Source organism: Bufo bufo, chromosome 2, assembly GCF_905171765.1.
Source record: "Bufo bufo chromosome 2, aBufBuf1.1, whole genome shotgun sequence".
NCBI classification, from domain to species: Eukaryota; Metazoa; Chordata; class Amphibia; order Anura; family Bufonidae; genus Bufo; species Bufo bufo.
Window position 1 is genome coordinate 441,190,499 of NC_053390.1, and position 18,517 is coordinate 441,209,015.

Sequence of the window (18,517 nt, forward strand, 5' to 3'; positions counted from 1 at the left end):
GTCACTTTTATGGAGTTTCTACTCTAGGGGTGCATCAGGGGGGCTTCAAATGGGACATGGTGTAAATAAACCAGTCCAGCAAAATCTGCCTTCTAAAAACCACACGGCACTCCTTTCTCTCTACGCCCTACCGTGTGCCCGAACAGTAGTTTACGACCACATATGGGGTGTTTCTGCAAACTACAGAATCAGGGCAATAAATATTGAGTTTTGTTTGGCTGTTAACCCTTGCTTTGTTACTGAAAAAAATTGAAAATTTGCAAAAAAATTAAATAAAAATCGAAATCTGAAATGATTTGCCATTAACTCTTGTGGAACACCTAAAGGGTTAACAACGTTTGTAAAATCAGTTTTGAAAACCTTGAGGGGTGTAGTTTCTAGAATGGTGTTATTTTTGGTTGGTTTCTATTATGTAAGCCTCACAAAGTGACTTCAGACCTGAACTGGTCCTTAAAAAGTGGGTTTTTGAAAATTTCTGAAAAATTTCAAGATTTGCTTCTAAACTTCTAAGCCTTGTAACATCCCCAAATAATAAAATGTCATTCCCAAAATGATCCAAACATGAAGTAGACATATGGGGAATGTAAAGTAATAACTATTTTTGGAGGTATTACGATGTATTATAGAAGTAGAGAAATTGAAACTTGGAAATTTTTCCAAATTTTTGGTATATTTGGTATTTTTTTTTACCAGTGTCATGAAGTACAATGTGTGCCGAAAAAATCTCAGAATGGCCTGGATAAGTCAAAGCGTTTTAAAGTTATCACCACATAAAGTGACACTGGTCAGATTTGCAAAAAATGGCCTGGTCCTTAAGGTGAACATGAGCCCGGTCCATAAGGGGTTAAATGATGGCAGGTGTATGCCGACTCCTATTTAACATGATTTTGAATGTGATACTTTTGCAAACACATCATTTTAGTTTTTTTTGTTTTCTTCCCTCCACCTAAAAGATTTCAATTTGTTTTTCAATTGAGTTGTACAGTTTATAGGTCACATTAAAGGTGGAAAAATTTCTGAAATGATTTATCTTTGTCTCATTTTATTACAGCACAGACATTTTAACAGGGGTTTGTAGACTTTTTATATCCACTGTATATCTCCTATGTAGCTGTGCAGTCTTCCAAGTCCAGCTTCACTCATGCTGCTGCCTACTCCTCTCCCCTCCCCATAGGCTTGTATTGACAAGTGTAATATGATGCTCCTTTGGGGCTAGTCAATCTCGAGACGGAATTCAAAGCATTTTTCAAAGTGAAAAGCAATTAGCAAAGGGGGAGGGAGAGGTACAGTAAACAGCTGAGAACTAGACATTTGTGTCTGATAAAACATATTACAACGTTTCTTCTGGTCGCCTGGTCTATTGATTTATGTAACGTTGTATGAAAGTACGGTACAAGGGACTTACATATGATCATCTCATTGCTTCTCCCATAGAATGCAATGATTTTCAGGAACTTCACTATAGCAAGCCTCAGAGCCTTCAGAAGACCTGAGGCTGCTATAACAACTGAACGGCTCCCTCTATCTCGGTGCGGGGGAGCCATTCAGTCCCAGGGAGAACAGCGCCCCTAGAAAAAAAGACCACTCAGATGTTGTGGTCGCAATTGACCATGGCAACTGAGGGGTTAAACGTCAGTGATCAGTGTTATCGCTGATCATGGACTCTGCCTGCTGTTTTACACGGTGGCTATGGAGCCCGCTCAGCTATTGAGAAGGCGCCATTTTTAAAATCCAGACTTCCACCATACATGTGCGGCAGAAGTCCTTAAAGGGATCCTGTCACCATGAAAATGCAGTTCAATCCGCAGGCAGCATACTATACAATAGGAGAAGCTGAGCAGATTGATATATAGTTTTATAGGAAATACTTCTGTATAACCTGCTCTTTTTATGCTTTGGGGTCATGTGACTGACAGCTAGCTCTGTAGCCTAAGCACAGAGGGAAAGCTGTCAGTCACCGAGTAAGGGTCCATTCAGACGTCCGTAAGTGTTTTGCAGTCCGGCAATGTGCGTTCTGCATTTTGCGGACCGCACATTGCCGGCACTATAATAGAAAATGCCTTTACTTGTCTGCAGTTGCGGACAAGAATAGGACATGTTATATTTTTTTCGGGAACGGAATTGCGGATCCGGAAGTGTGGATGCGGACAGCATCGGTTCCGGCCCCTTTGAAAATGAATGGGTCCGCACCCGTTCCGCAAATTTGCGGAACGGATCCAGACACAATTTACGGACGTGTGAATGGACCCTAAGACTGCCCACATGACTTCTAAGAATTAGAAAATCAGAGGCTTAAATGAATAAATTGCAAGCTTTACAGAATCTTCTCCCACAAAAGTATATATCAACCTGCACAGCTTCCCCTGCTCTATTATATGCTGCCTGCAGATTGTAATGTATTTTTATGATGACAGGGTTCCTTTAACCTTTTAAGTACTGGGCCCATTTTCGTTTTTTCCTCCTCATGTTCCAATAGCCATAACTTTTTTAATTTTCCATTCATGTAGTGATATGAGGGCTTATTTTTTGCGGGATAAGTTGGTAAATTAAACGGTCTTAAAAAATACATGTCTGGTATTGAAAAACAGGGAAAAAATTATTTGTGGGGTTAAATTGAAAATAACTCACAATTCCGACTAAGTTTGTGATATTACAGCATTCAATGTGCGCAAAAAATTACAGGACGTCTTTTTTTTATTTATTCGTTTTACTTTTTTCCCCTTGCATTACCATTTTCTGACAGCCATAAAAAAAAATATTTTCCATCCACAGATCTGTATGAGGGCTCATTTTTGTTTTTGGAAGAACTGTAGTTTTTCACTGGTACCATTTTTGGGGTGCATACAACTTTTTAATCACTATTATTTAATTTATTTTTTATTTATTTTTTAAACTTTTTTAACAATAACTTTCCCGGGCTAGAACCTGGTATCTTTTAATCCCTTGTCCTATTCACCATAATAGAAATAAATCTATTATGATAAATGATATTCTGCTGCGCTACCTGCTAAGCTGTGCCTCGTGCACAGCTCAGCAGGCAGATTACTATGACAGGCCTGGGAAGCTTTAGCAATGACCAGGCTGTCATGATAACTGATCAGAGCCCCGCAGTTTCACTGCAGGGGCGCCAATCGGAAGGCAGAGGAAGCTGCATCGATCTGCCTAACCTTACAGATGCCACAATCACTGTTGAATACGGCATCTGAGGGGGTTAAATGACCGGTTTCGGTGTCATAGTGGTTGGTATTAAACAGCCGGTGCGTATGGAGGGTGCTCAGCGCAGCAGCCCGCTCCATACAGACCCTCAGCCAACGTGATGTATAGATACGTCACAGTGGCTGAAAGGGTTAAACATGCAAAAAAATTGAAGTCTATGCTCATGACCACCAACAGTCTGGAACAGAACTGGAATATCCATGGATTATCTAAGAAGGCTAACATGCCTTATATATTATGAGTTGTAATTACCTGTGTTATACATTGTGCATATGTCTATTTATACATCTGCAATATTAATACAAAAGATTAACGTACAGTATCTCACAATAGTGAGTTCACCCCTCACGTTTTTGTAAATATTTTATTCTATCTTTTCATGGGACAACACTGAAGATATGACACTTTGATACAATGTAAAGTAGTCAGTGTACAGCTTGTATGACAGTGTAAATCTGGTGTGCCCTCAAAATAACTAAACACACAGCCATTAATTGTGCCCAAACTGTCAATAGTTTGTGTGGCCACTATTATTTTCCAGCACTGCCTTAATTCTCTTGGGCATGGAGTTTACTAGAGCTTCACAGGTTGCCACTGGAATCCTCTTCCACTCCTCCATGATGACATCACAGAGCTGGTGGATGTTAGAGACCTTGCGCTTTTCCACTTTCCGTTTGAGCATGCCCCACAGATGTTCAATAGAGTTTTGGTCTGGAGACATGAATGGCCAGTCCAGCACATTTACCCTCATTTTCTTTAGCAAGGCAGTGGACGTCTTGGAGGTGTGTTTGGGATTGCTATCATGTTGGAATACTGCCCTGCAGACCAGTTTTTGAAGGGGGGGGGGGGGGGGGGGGAGATCATGCTTTGCTTCAGTATGTCACAGTACATGATGGCATTTATGGTTCCATCAATGAACTGTAGCTTCCTACAGCTGGCAGCATTCATGCAGCGCCAAACCATGACACTCCCACCACTATGCTTAACTGTAGACCAGACGCACTTGTCTTTGTACTCTTCACCTGGTTGCCGCCACACACGCTTGACACCATCTGAACTAAATAAGTTTATCTTGGTCTCATCAGACCACGGGACATGGTTCCAGTAATCAATGTCCTTAGTCTGCTCGTCTTGTGCATCATCTTTAGAAAAGGCTTCCTTCTAGGATGACAGCCATGCAGACCAATTTAATGCAGTGTGCGGCATATGGTCTGAGCACTGACAGGCGGACCCACCCACCCCTTTAACCTCTGCAGCAATGCTGGCATCACTCATATGTCTATTTTGAAAAGACAACCACTGGATAGGATACTGAGCATGTGTACTCAACTTCTTAGGTCGACCATGGCGCGGCCTGTTCTGAGTGGAACCTGTCTTGTTAAATCACTGTATGGTCTTGGCCACATTGCTGCAGCTCAGTTTCAGGGTGTTGGCAATCTGCTTATAGCCCCTAGGCCATCTTTATGTAGATTAACATTTCTTTTTTTCAGATCCTCAGAGAGTTCTTTGTCATGAGGTGCCATGTTGAACTTCCAGTGACCAGTATGAGAGTGTGTGAGAGCAATAACACCAAATTTAACATACCTGCTCCCCATTCACATGAGACCTTGTAACACTAAGGCCGAATGCACACGGCAGTGTTCCGCGGCCGAGAGCGGTCCGTGGTATGCCGGGCTGGATTCCTGTTCAGAGCAGGAGCGCACGGCGTCATTGGTTGCTATGACGCCATGCGCTTCATGCCGCCGCTGCTGTACAGTAATACACTGGTATGATCTATACGAGTGTATTACTGTACAGCAGCGGTGGCATGAAGCGCACGGCGTCATAGCAACCAATGACGCCGTGCTCTCCTGCTGTCAGCAGGAATCCAGCCCGGCATACCACGGACCGCTCTCGGCCGCGGAACACGGCCGTGTGCATTCGGCCTAATGGGTCACATGACACGTGGAGGGAAAATGGCTAATTGGGCACAATTTGGCCATTTTCACTTAGGGGTGTACTCACTTTTGTTGCCAGCGGTTAAGACAATAATGGCTGAGTGTTGAGTTGTTTTGAGGGCACACCAAATTCACACTGTCATACAAGCTGTACACTGACTACTTTACATTGTATCAAAGTATCATATCTTCCGTCCCATAAAAAGATATTTACAAAAATGGGAGGGGTGTACTCACTTTTTGAGATGCGGTATGTGTACAATTTGTTTCCAATGTATATATTTGTAAAACACAGGCAAACCACACTTTGACAGCTCGTCATGCCAGAATTTAGAACATATACATACTGCCACCAACTAACGTTTATTATTTTCTTCACGATGATAAATGCAGCAAAAGGTGTATCTACCCCCAAATACTGCAAGTGTTTTAAATGTTAAGGAAAAAGGATTATTTTTATTTTTTTCATTGTCATATTAGGAGCCCTAACTTCTTTTTTAATTATTTTTGTTTCAATGTAATGAAGCAAAAAAGAAAAATTTGAATGAAAAAAATATTGAAATGTCACCATAGTTTACCCCCCTCCCCCCATTATTTACTGTGTGGTGAAAGTAAGTTAACTTTATTCTATGGATCGGTACAAATTCTTTGATAACAAATGAATATTTAATTTTCATGTTTTCGAACTTTGGCACTAGAAAAACATGTTTTATGAGAAAAAGCAGTTTTTAAGTTTTATGTTTTACATTCCGAGAGCTATAACTTTTAAATCAACATAACCGTGTGAGAGCTTTTTTTTTGCAGGATGGGTTGGAGTTTTGTGGTACTATTTTGATGTACACATGTTTTTTTAAATAATGAAAATTTTCTTCAAGAGAATAGAAGTATTGCTGCAGTAATTTTTTTATTCAAGTGAATAGAAGCAATGCTGCTGTAACCAAACATAGCCACTACACAGTGTATGGAGCGGTGTAGTCCCAATGCCAGCGTCGCAGCTCCTGAAAACAGCTGATAGTGACCATTTAACTACTGATGACCTAACTTTTCATACAACCTTACATAGATAAATAGTACAAGCAACCACAAGAAGCTTTGTAATATATTTAATCAGCGAGAAATGTTTTTCTCATGTTATCAGCTGTTTACCTTTTTCCTCCCTCCTTGCAAATTGCTTTTGAATTTGAAAAAAAGGTTTAATTCAGTGTTGATATGGACCAGCTCTGCTGAAGTATCATATTATACATATTAATGCAATTCTATGGAGAGGGGAGGAGTGAGCAGCAGCAGGAGTGAGACGGGACTCAAGGAGAGACACTATAGAGACTGCACAGCTACTTGGGAAGTTTCTATCTCAGCACGAGTACTAAATTTACAAACATACAGGTCAGTACTTCTCTGTAATGTCCTCCATAATACTGGGGCTGGTTCTGAATGAGAAAGAGAAGGTTAGGAAGCAAATTCTCCTCTACTTTCTGTGTGTAAAGTGGATGGCCCACTATGTCTGCACAGTATACATTCACTATGCACAGAGGAAGACTACTAAAGAATGCCTAATAGAAATGATATACTGTTATTCCTCATGTACACATACTGTACATTTGATTAATACAACGTTTGTTGAAAAGTAAGTTATGCTATATGTCATAGAAAAGCCCTTTAATGGTACTTTTTTGTGTCTCCCTAGGGAAAGTGAAGCAGTGATCATTTGATCACTACTTTTTCAAAGCATGCCTGCCTGTACTGACAGACAAACTTTTAGGAGCCAACAGAAAATTCTATCAAAGTTTTGTAGTTCACTTTATAAAGAACAAAATCAAATGCACAATGCACACTAAACCTAAAAAAAGCTTTATCTTTTTATTTCTGTTGAAAAGCTTCCTAAAATAGTGCCAGGTTTGATGGCTAATGACAGTAGTCAGGAACTGAAATGGAACACTAGAAACTGAACACTCAATACTATCTTACCAGCGTGCTGGGGGGTCAAACTGCAAGTTGGATAAGGGTTCATCAAGAGGAAGAAGGATGTGCATGTCACACAAGGACGCCAGGCTATGTTTATACTCCAGGCTGAATTCTGTAGAGGTGGGACTGCAATTCCAGGTAGATGAAAGATACAATGGAGCAGAAGAAATGCCAGGCTTAAAAACCTTAAGAAGAAGGAAAATTGACTTGAGAATGCCCCTTATAAACTTAGCATACCAGGCGAGGGAAAAAAATTACAGAAAAATGAAGGCCTTAAAGAGTAACTAAACCTTTATCTAAACTTTTAATATGTGCTCCCTAATAAAACTCTAATATACTTTATTAATGAATTTTCGATTTTTACTACTCTTTTTCCTACCTAAAGAGCACCATTCACTAGTGCGGAACTCTGTTCTCTGTACACCGCACACAGCTCAGCGGTGTACGGAGTACATTTTATGAATGGGCAGCAGCAACGCTGTTAGTACAGGAAGGAACGCACATTGCTGCTCCTGCCCATGCTCCCCCGGAGGCTTTCTAACTCCTGGCATAGTACATGGGTACCCTGTACTATGCCAGGATTAGCTGAGCTCGCTAATCCTGGCATAGTACATGGGTACAGGGTACCCATGCACTATGCCGAAAGTTAGTAATAGCCCAGGGAGCACGAGCAGCAATGAGCACTCCTGCCCGTTCTCACTGCGCTGCGGCCCCATTCATAAAATGTACTCCGTACACCACTGAGCTGTCAGCGGTGTACAGAGAACAGAGTTTTAAGTGCACCACTGAATGGTGTGCTTTAGGCAGGGAAAAGTGTAGTAGAAATGGAAAATTCATTAATAAAGTATATTCGAGTTAGTTTTATTAGGCCTCTTTCACACTTGCGTTGTCCCGATCAGTCGTGCACTCCATTTGCCGGAGGTGCCCGCCGGATCCGTAACACCGCAAGTGAACTGAAAGCATTTGAAGACGGATCCGTCTTCAAAATGCGTTCAGTGTTACTATGGCACCCAGGACACTATTAAAGTCCTGGCTGCCATAGTAGTAGTGGGGAGCAGTATACTTACCGTCCGTGCGGCTCCCGGGGCGCTCCAGAATGACGTCAGAGCGCCCCATGCGCATGGATGACGTGATCCATGCGATCACGTCATCCATGCGCGTGGGGCGCCCTGACGGTAAGTATACTGCTCCCCCGCTCTCCACTACACTTTACCATGGCAAACAGGACTTTAGCGTCCTGGCAGCCATGGTAACCATTCAGAAGAAGCTAAACGTCGGATGCGCCGAAACAACGTTTAGCTTAAGGCCGGATCCGGATTAATGCCTTTCAATGGGATTTCAATGCTGCTGTATTTTCTCCGGCCAAAAAAACGTTCCGGTCCTGAACTGAAAACATCCTGATGCATCCTGAACGGATTTCTCTCCATCCTGAATGCATTGGGATAATCCTGAACTCTATGCCGGAACAGAACAACGCAAGTGTGAAAGAGCCCTTAGGGAGAACATATTAAAAGTTTAGATAAAGGTTTAGTTACTCTTTAAAATATTGATAAAAAAAGGTGAGCAGAAAGACATACCTGATATTTGAGCAGCACAACATTGTAGTAAGGAGCAGTGTGATGTTCTGCCATGCTCTGCAGGTGACAAGTCAGCCGCTGCATGTTTAGCCAGAAGTCTTTGCAGTTAAGGTCACTCTGAGACAGGTCACTGGTAAAATCAGCGTAGAAAAAGTTGTTTATTTGTACTATGTGCCATTATACATGCAGTGATTAGATGTAATGATGAAAAAAATGAAACCATCTGATCATTTGTAGTTTATAGCTATACATAGAATAGTGTGCAGATGTTGAAAAATGCTTTTAAAAATAGAAGTGTTCATTTAAATGTATTCTGCAACAGGACAACAACCCCAAACATACAGCCAATGTCATTAACCACTTCCCGCAACTGTAACGCCGAAAGGCGTCATTGCGGCGGCTCCCCCAGGCTACGCTAACGCCAATAGGCGTCATCTCGCGTGAGCCGAGATTTCCTGTGAACGCGCGCACACAGGCGCGCGCGCTCACAGGAACGGAAGGTAAGAGAGTTGATCTCCAGCCTGCCAGCGGCGATCGTTCGCTGGCAGGCTGGAGATGTGTTTTTTTTAACCCCTAACAGGTATATTAGACGCTGTTTTGATAACAGCGTCTAATATACCTGCTACCTGGTCCTCTGGTGGTCCCCTTTGTTTGGATCGACCACCAGAGGACACAGGTAGCTCAGTAAAGTAGCACCAAGCACCACTACACTACACTACACCCCCCCCCCGTCACTTATTAACCCCTTATTAGCCCCTGATCATCCCTGATCACCCCATATAGACTCCCTGATCACCCCCCTGTCATTGATCACCCCCCTGTCATTGATCACCCCCCTGTAAAGCTCCATTCAGACGTCCGCATGATTTTTACGGATCCACTGATAGATGGATCGGATCCGCAAAACGCATCCGGACGTCTGAATGAAGCCTTACAGGGGCATGATCAATGATTGTGGTGATCACCCCATATAGACTCCCTGATCACCCCCCTGTCATTGATTACACCCCTGTCATTGATCACACCCCTGTCATTGATCACCCCCCTGTAAAGCTCCATTCAGATGTCCGCATGATTTTTACGGATGCACTGATAGATGGATCGGATCCGCAAAACGCATACGGACGTCTGAATGAAGCCTTACAGGGGCATGATCAATGACTGTGGTGATCACCCCCCTGTCATTGATTACCCCCCTGTAAAGCTCCATTCAGATGTCCGCATGATTTTTACGGATGCACTGATAGATGGATCGGATCCGCAAAACGCATCCGGACGTCTGAATGAAGCCTTACAGGGGCATGATCAATGACTGTGGTGATCACCCCCCTGTCATTGATTACCCCCTGTAAAGCTCCATTCAGATGTCCGCATGATTTTTACGGATGCACTGATAGATGGATCGGATCCGCAAAACGCATCCGGACGTCTGAATGAAGCCTTACAGGGGCGTGATCAATGACTGTGGTGATCACCCCATATAGACTCCCTGATCACCCCCCTGTCATTGATTACCCTCCTGTCATTGATTACCCCCCTGTAAAGCTCCATTCAGACGTCCGCATGATTTTTACGGATCCACTGATAGATGGATCGGATCCGCAAAACGCATCCGGACGTCTGAATGAAGCCTTACAGGGGCATGATCAATGACTGTGGTGATCACCCCATATAGACTCCCTGATCACCCCCCTGTCAAGCTCCATTCAGATGTCCGCATGATTTTTACGGATGCACTGATAGATGGATCGGATCCGCAAAACGCATACGGACGTCTGAATGAAGCCTTACACGGGCGTGATCAATGACTGTGGTTATCACCCCATATAGACTCCCTGATCACCCCCCTGTCATTGATTACCCTCCTGTCATTGATTACCCCCCTGTAAAGCTCCATTCAGACGTCCGCATGATTTTTACGGATCCACTGATAGATGGATCGGATCCGCAAAACGCATCCGGACGTCTGAATGAAGCCTTACAGGGGCATGATCAATGACTGTGGTGATCACCCCATATAGACTCCCTGATCACCCCCCTGTCATTGATTACCCCCCTGTAAAGCTCCATTCAGATGTCCGCATGATTTTTACGGATGCACTGATAGATGGATCGGATCCGCAAAACGCATACGGACGTCTGAATGAAGCCTTACAGGGGCGTGATCAATGACTGTGGTTATCACCCCATATAGACTCCCTGATCACCCCCCTGTCATTGATCACCCCCCCTGTCATTGATCACCCCCCCTGTCATTGATCACCCCTCTGTAAGGCTCCATTCAGACATTTTTTTGGCCCAAGTTAGCGGAATTATTATTTTTTTTTCTTACAAAGTCTCATATTCCACTAACTTGTGTCAAAAAATAAAATCTCACATGAACTCACCATACCCCTCACGGAAACCAAATGCGTAAAATTTTTTAGACATTTATATTCCAGACTTCTTCTCACGCTTTAGGGCCCCTAGAATGCCAGGGCAGTATAAATACCCCACATGTGACCCCATTTCGGAAAGAAGACACCCCCAGGTATTCCGTGAGGGGCATATTGAGTCCATGAAAGATTGAAATTTTTGTCCCAAGTTAGCGGAACGGGAGACTTTGTGAGAAAAAAATTAAAAATATCAATTTCCGCTAACTTGTGCCAAAAAAAAAAAATTTCTATGAACTCGCCATGCCCCTCATTGAATACCTTGGGGTGTCTTCTTTCCAAAATGGGGTCACATGTGGGGTATTTATACTGCCCTGGCATTCTAGGGGCCCCAAAGCGTGAGAAGACGTCTGGTATCCAAATGTCTAAAAATGCCCTCCTAAAAGGAATTTGGGCACCTTTGCGCATCTAGGCTGCAATAAAGTGTCACACATCTGGTATCGCCGTACTCAGGAGAAGTTGGGGAATGTGTTTTGGGGTGTCGTTTTACATATACCCATGCTGGGTGAGAGAAATATCTTGGTCAAATGCCAACTTTGTATAAAAAAATGGGAAAAGTTGTCTTTTGCCAAGATATTTCTCTCACCCAGCAAGGGTATATGTAAAATGACACCCCAAAACACATTCACCAACTTCTCCTGAATACGGCAATACCACATGTGTGACACTTTTTTGCAGCCTAGGTGGGCAAAGGGGCCCATATTCCAAAGAGCACCTTTAGGATTTCACAGGTCATTTACCTACTTACCACACATTAGGGCCCCTGGAAAATGCCAGGGCAGTATAACTACCCCACAAGTGACCCCATTTTGGAAAGAAGACACCCCAAGGTATTCCGTGAGGGGCATGGCAAGTTCCTAGAATCTTTTATTTTTTGTCACAAGTTAGTGGAAAATGCATTTTTTTTTTTTTTTCATACAAAGTCTCATATTCCACTAACTTGTGACAAAAAATAAAAACTTCCATGAACTCACTATGCCCATCAGCGAATACCTTGGGGTCTCTTCTTTCCAAAATGGGGTCACTTGTGGGGTAGTTATACTGCCCTGGCATTCTAGGGGCCCAAATGTGTGGTAAGGAGTTTGAAATCAAATTCTGTAAAAAATGACGAGTGAAATCCGAAAGGTGCTCTTTGGAATATGGGCCCCTTTGCCCACCTAGGCTGCAAAAAAGTGTCACACATCTGGTATCCCCGTACTCAGGAGAAGGTGGGGAATGTGTTTTGGGGTGTCATTTTACATATACCCATGCTGGGTGAGAGAAATATCTTGGCAAAAGACAACTTTTCCCATTTTTTTATACAAAGTTGGCATTTGACCAAGATATTTATCTCACCCAGCATGGGTATATGTAAAAAGACACCCCAAAACACATTCCTCAACTTCTCCTGAATACAGAGATACCAGATGTGTGACACTTTTTTGCAGCCTAGGTGGGCAAAGGGGCCCATATTCCAAAGAGCACCTTTCGGATTTCACAGGTCATTTTTTACAGAATTTGATTTCAAACTCCTTACCACACATTTGGGCCCCTAGAATGCCAGGGCAGTATAACTACCCCACAAGTGACCCCATTTTGGAAAGAAGAGACCCCAAGGTATTTCGTGATGGGCATAGTGAGTTCATAGAAGTTTTTATTTTTTGTCACAAGTTAGTGGAATATGAGACTTTGTAGGAAAAAAAAATAAATAAAAAAAAATCATCATTTTCCGCTAACTTGTGACAAAAAATAAAAAGTTCTATGAACTCACTATGCCCATCAGCGAATACCTTAGGGTGTGTACTTTCCGAAATGGGGTCATTTGTGGGGTGTTTGTACTGTCTGGGCATTGTAGAACCTCAGGAAACATGACAGGTGCTCAGAAAGTCAGAGCTGCTTCAAAAAGCGGAAATTCACATTTTTGTACCATAGTTTGTAAACGCTATAACTTTTACCCAAACCATTTTTTTTTTACCCAAACATTTTTTTTTTATCAAAGACATGCAGAACTATAAATTTAGAGCAAAATTTCTATATGGATCTCGTTTTTTTTTGCAAAATTTTACAACTGAAAGTGAAAAATGTCATTTTTTTGCAAAAAAATCGTTAAATTTCGATTAATAACAAAAAAAGTAAAAATGTCAGCAGCAATGAAATACCACCAAATGAAAGCTCTATTAGTGAGAAGAAAAGGAGGTAAAATTAATTTGGGTGGTAAGTTGCATGACCGAGCAATAAACGGTGAAAGTAGTGTAGTGCCGATTTGTAAAAAAGGGCCTGGTCTTTAGGGGGGTATAAACCTGTGGTCCTTAAGTGGTTAAGAACCATCTTCAGTGTAAAGAAGAACAAGGAGTCTTTGTTAGAAGTGTCCTATTAACACTTATTTTTGGAAGGATTCGTACTGTACAGCATTTTTTCCACCTGGTAAACTTTTGCACAGTAATATATATATATATATATATATATATATATATATATATATATATATTTTATTTTTTTATATTTTGAAATAATCATGTGCAAAATGTGTATTTGCACATGCGCTTTATACAGCATTTTGTTTTTCACTAGTGTTGAGCGAGCATGCTCGGCCAAACACCACGTGTGTTCGAGCGCGATGCTTGAGTCAGTGTATCTATTTCTAAGCAGAAGATCACTGTACAGTGAGGGAATCCCTCAGTGTGAGTCCACAGCTTAGGAGTCCCTTCTCTGACTCCATATATGGAGTCAGTGCTTGGGGACACCCCAGTGTATTTAAATCTAATTTAGCCTGTATTTCAGAAAAGCTTAACCACTATAATAGCTGCATAGCCAGTAAAAAAAAAAAAATGAGACTTCTACTGTATAGGTCTCCGTAGATGTACAGTACAGTGGAAGTCATATATATATATATATATATATATATATATATATATATATATATATATATATATATATATATTTATGGCTATGCTGGTTAAGTGCCTTGCCTCTAATACAGAAGGTCGTCAGTTCCGTATTTGTATTTGTTATGCATTTTATGTTTTAATAGGAAGTTAATAAAGTATTATTTTACTCTTATTTCAATGCAGTGATTTCTGCATCAGGGGTTTTATAGGTTGTATATTGCATGTCACTTTCTTCCTGTGCATGTATTGGAGAATTCTGTGGACTGTAGTTGTTAAAGGGGTCATGCGCTGTAATGATATTGATGACCTATCCTCAGGACAGATCATCAGTATCAGATTGGTGGGAGTCTAACTCCCGGCACCCCTGCTGATAAACCGCTTGAAGAGGTCTCTGCACGTGCGAGTGCTCCATCCCCTTTAATGATTAACTGCATGCTATCTCCCTTGTAATCTAAGCATCATGCAGTTACAGGGATCTTCCTATATTGATGACCTATACTCCTCGGGGATCAGCTGTATGAAGAGAATACAGCACTCATACAAGCGCTGCATTCTCTTAACTGTTTTCCCACTCACTGTAGACATTGCAGCGGCGAACAGGTGTAATTACAGCTCTTATGTCCTATTAATTTCAATGGGAGGGCTCCACCCCCTTAACTTGAATCGGAGTATAGGTCATCAATATTAAAGTCCTGGAAAACCACTTTAAGAGAGGGATTGTGACTTTTAATGTGGCTAAGGCTAGTTTCACACTAGCGTTAAGAGATCCAGCATTACCAGACAATAATTGAATGACTGGTTCCCTGCTAAAGCTCTCTGGATCCGGCATTGTCGGACGCTACCTGAATTCCTGCTGGCTCCATCCACTATAATGGGGTCCAGCGGTGATCCGGCCACATCCAAGCAAATATGCTAAGAATTGGCCGGACAAGAACCTCTGCACACAGCTGTTTTTGCATGGCTGAATTATAGTTAATGGGCCTGGCGGGTATTCCGGTACCGTCTGACAATGCCGGATCCAAAGAACCCCAGCAGGCTGTTCCTTGCCATGAAAAACCTGCTGGATCTCTTAACGCTACTGTGAAACTAGCTCAAGGTGTATGAAAACGTATGACTTCATCTGTCTTGCTGCTCGGATTGAAAAACTGGCCACAGCCCATTTGAATCGCATATATGCTCTTCCCCTTACCTGTACAGAAGATCTGGATTTGGAATGAAATGCTCAACGTCAGATGTGTGGATCAGTCTAAAGCTTAACACAGGAGGTGGAGTTGGTCCCCCAAACACACGAAGTATACCTCCCGGAAATGACATAGTCAGTTCTCCTGAGATGCGTACCCCCGAGCTGCAGAACAGAAGGCAACATAACATAAGCACTAGATTGCAGTGCAGTGGGGGCACTAGATTTTATAAAGTAGACATATCTACATTCAAAAAGAGGGCTAAAATATTAACCTCTTTAGAACCAGCCTATTTTTCACCTTTAGGATGAAGCAATGTTTTTGTTCAGCCACATGTATGATTTTTTTTTTTTTTTTCCGCATGATGAGGTGTACGGGTCAAAGGCACCATTTTGGGGTACATACAACTTATTAAACTTTTATTAACTGTTCCAGGGGGTATGGAAAAAAACGGATATTCCGCCATGGTTTTCTTTCTGGCTTTTATCAGGCGGCATAAATAACATTACCTTTATTCTGTGTGTCTGTACGATTACTGTGATACCACATTAATTTTTTTATGTTTTAATACTGCACAGTACAGGTGGATTCACTGATAACTAGATAGAAGGCATACATCTTCAATCTTAACACTATAAGCTGTGTTTAGAAAACATTAGGTTATTTCATTGTATCTTTTTGTATTAAAAGCTAACTGCAATTTAATTTATTTATTTTTTTGCTAATGTGTAGGGACAGTGACCGGGAACATTTTTATAATATGTCAAGGGGAGAGAAACAGAACTGGATCACACATCCACAATACTATGCTTCGATCTAATTAAACTCGCTTCTCAGCGCAATATTAAGTGTACAACCCCCTATACTGCATACTTATACAAGAGGCATTAGTGTACATTTTGATCAAAAGGCATAAGCCCACTCACCACGTCAAGGTTGCCTCTTAGAGTTGTACCTACTCTGACAAAATAGGCGCAGCACAGTGTGGTGACAAAGCGGCACTGCCCTAGTAGGCGGCAGGACCCAGGGCAACCCTGCTGTCTGACAATGCCACCCACAGCACTGGGTCCCACCAACCCACCAGCACAGCACCACAAAAACAAAGGCCACCACGCAGTACTGCACCATCTGAACAGTTGTCTAACACAACAACATGTCCTTTGCCATCAGGAACTGCAGATCAATTACCACTTATATGCAGACTTCTGCTAAATTAAAACCACATGTGCCGAATGGGAGGAGCGCTGATACCAGTAATAAAGAAGAAAAATACACATTGCATATATCAAGGGGAGAAAAACAGAACTGGATCGCACATCCACAATGCTATGCTTAAATCTAATTAAACTCACTTCTCAGCGCAATATTACCGTAAGTGTACAACCCCCTATACTGCATGCTGTACAAGAGGCATTAGTGTACATTTTCATCAAAAGGCATAAGCCCACTCACCACGTCAAGGCTGCCTCTTAGAGTGGGACCTACTCTGACTGCAGGATTGGGGGCTGTACACTATATATTGCGCTGAGAAGTGAGTTTTATTAGATCAAAGCATAGCATAGCATGTGGATGTGCGATCCAGCTGTTTCTCCCCTTGGTATATACATTTTTTGTAATGTACTTTATTTAGGGAAAACTTTTATTTGTGGTAGAAAACTGGGGCTGAAATGTCCCTTAGCAGCGCTCTCTCAAATGAGGGTTACTAAGGGACATCCGTCTTCTATTAGCATAGGAGAGACGGGATGTGCGGGAGCTGCGGGCCTCTGCCTCCCTCACAGCCTGGTGGGCACAGGAGTCTTAGGTGTTAAAATTAAATCTACCTTACACCTTTTTTATTAAATATAATGGACTTGTACACTATGTAGCGTTGTCATTGAGCTTTCCCCCTGCACTCCCGGCGTGAACCAGCCGCCAGGAGCGATGCCTGTAGTGAGTGGTAAGCGCTCAATACAGACCGTGCAGGGAGGCAGGGGAAGCTCTTATACAGAATATAAGGACAGTTATGTCCATATATACTGTATAAGAAGAGCTTCCCCTGCCTCCCTGCAGTGAGAGCTTACCGCTCGGTCAGGCATCCCTCACAGCGGCTGGTTCATTAGTCAGCACGCCGGGAGTGCAGGGGGGAAGCAGCTCATTGACAACGCTGGCCAGAGAGCATACATACTGTACAAGTTCATCATATTTTATAAAAAGGGGGAATGTATATTTACTTTATAAACACATAAGGCTCCTGTGCCCACCAGGCTGTGATGGAGCAGGCCAGGCAGAGGCCCGCAGCTCCCGAACAGCCCGTCTCTCCTATGCTGCTAGAAGACGGGTGGCCCTTAGAAAGGCTCATTTGAGAGAGTGCTGCTAAGGGACATTTCAGCCCCAGTTTTCTACCACAAATAAAGTTTTCCCTAAATAAAGTATATTACAAAAATGTTCCCTGCCACTGTCACTACACATTAGCAAACAATTTTTTTTTTAACGGCAGTTACTTTTTAAAACCTGGAGGCTGAACTAGTCGGAAGCAGGTGAGAGAAGAGTATTGTTGCACACCTGGGTCTGATCCCTTCTCTCTTAACCATGTCCCTGAGGCAATGGTTGGATTCCTAACATTCAGTAGTATTATTGTATATTCAGAACACTGACAATCAACTGGTGGCAACAATTGTCCAGAATCACCACGGCTCAATAGGGGCAGACTCTCAGTACAGATACAACTCTGGTCACTTCCTAAATACGCCTAGACTAGCTACAAAGGGAACTCAGTCCCTCACTTACTTAAACACTCAACACTTTCTGAGCTGCAGTGGTCACAGCACATCATCAGGAGTGAAATATGAGTGGTGAATATGAAACATTAGTCAATATGTGCTGACCGCCTAGGACAGTGTGCGGTCAGCAAGAGATGCTGCTTCCCAAGCTTGGAAAGCAGAATCAGATACACTGCACAAGCACAGAGTCTCTGAGCCAACTCGATGGAGGCACAAGAACACAGGGCTAGACAAGATGTCTAGCTCTGTCAATCAAAGGGAAGGGGGAATGTGCAAAGCACAGGGGCGTTGTGTTAGCAGTGCTTCAAGGGATCCGACAAGCCCCTTGGTGCTCAAAATTCCTACTTTGCATAAATTTTAAAATGAAGATATCGCTACAGCAGATCATCCTACAGACAAAAGAAAGGTATCATTTTACTCAACATGATCAACCCTAACACGATATGCCTAGTTCAGGAGGATCATGCTGACAGATGCTCTTTAATTCCATGTTGCAGGTCAGTAAGATTACAGCGATACCAACTTTTTGTAGTCTTTCTATAGTTCTAGTGTTTAAAAAAATAAATAAGAAAAAAGAACAAAATTC

The 18,517-nt window shown here is 42.4% G+C and overlaps 1 protein-coding gene across 3 annotated transcripts in view; it reads right to left on the minus strand.

Moving 5' to 3' along the window:
* Positions 1-18,517, minus strand: part of LOC120989405 (F-BAR domain only protein 1-like) — a 179,682-nt gene that overhangs the window by 15,545 nt on the left and 145,620 nt on the right. For all 3 annotated transcript variants that reach the window (XM_040417486.1, XM_040417485.1, XM_040417487.1), the window contains exons 23-25: positions 15,181-15,336; positions 8,693-8,822; positions 7,119-7,300 (exon numbers count right to left, since the gene is read on the minus strand). In XM_040417486.1, the coding sequence (XP_040273420.1) occupies positions 7,119-7,300; positions 8,693-8,822; positions 15,181-15,336 (468 nt within the window). The remainder of the gene's footprint in view (positions 1-7,118; positions 7,301-8,692; positions 8,823-15,180; positions 15,337-18,517) is intronic.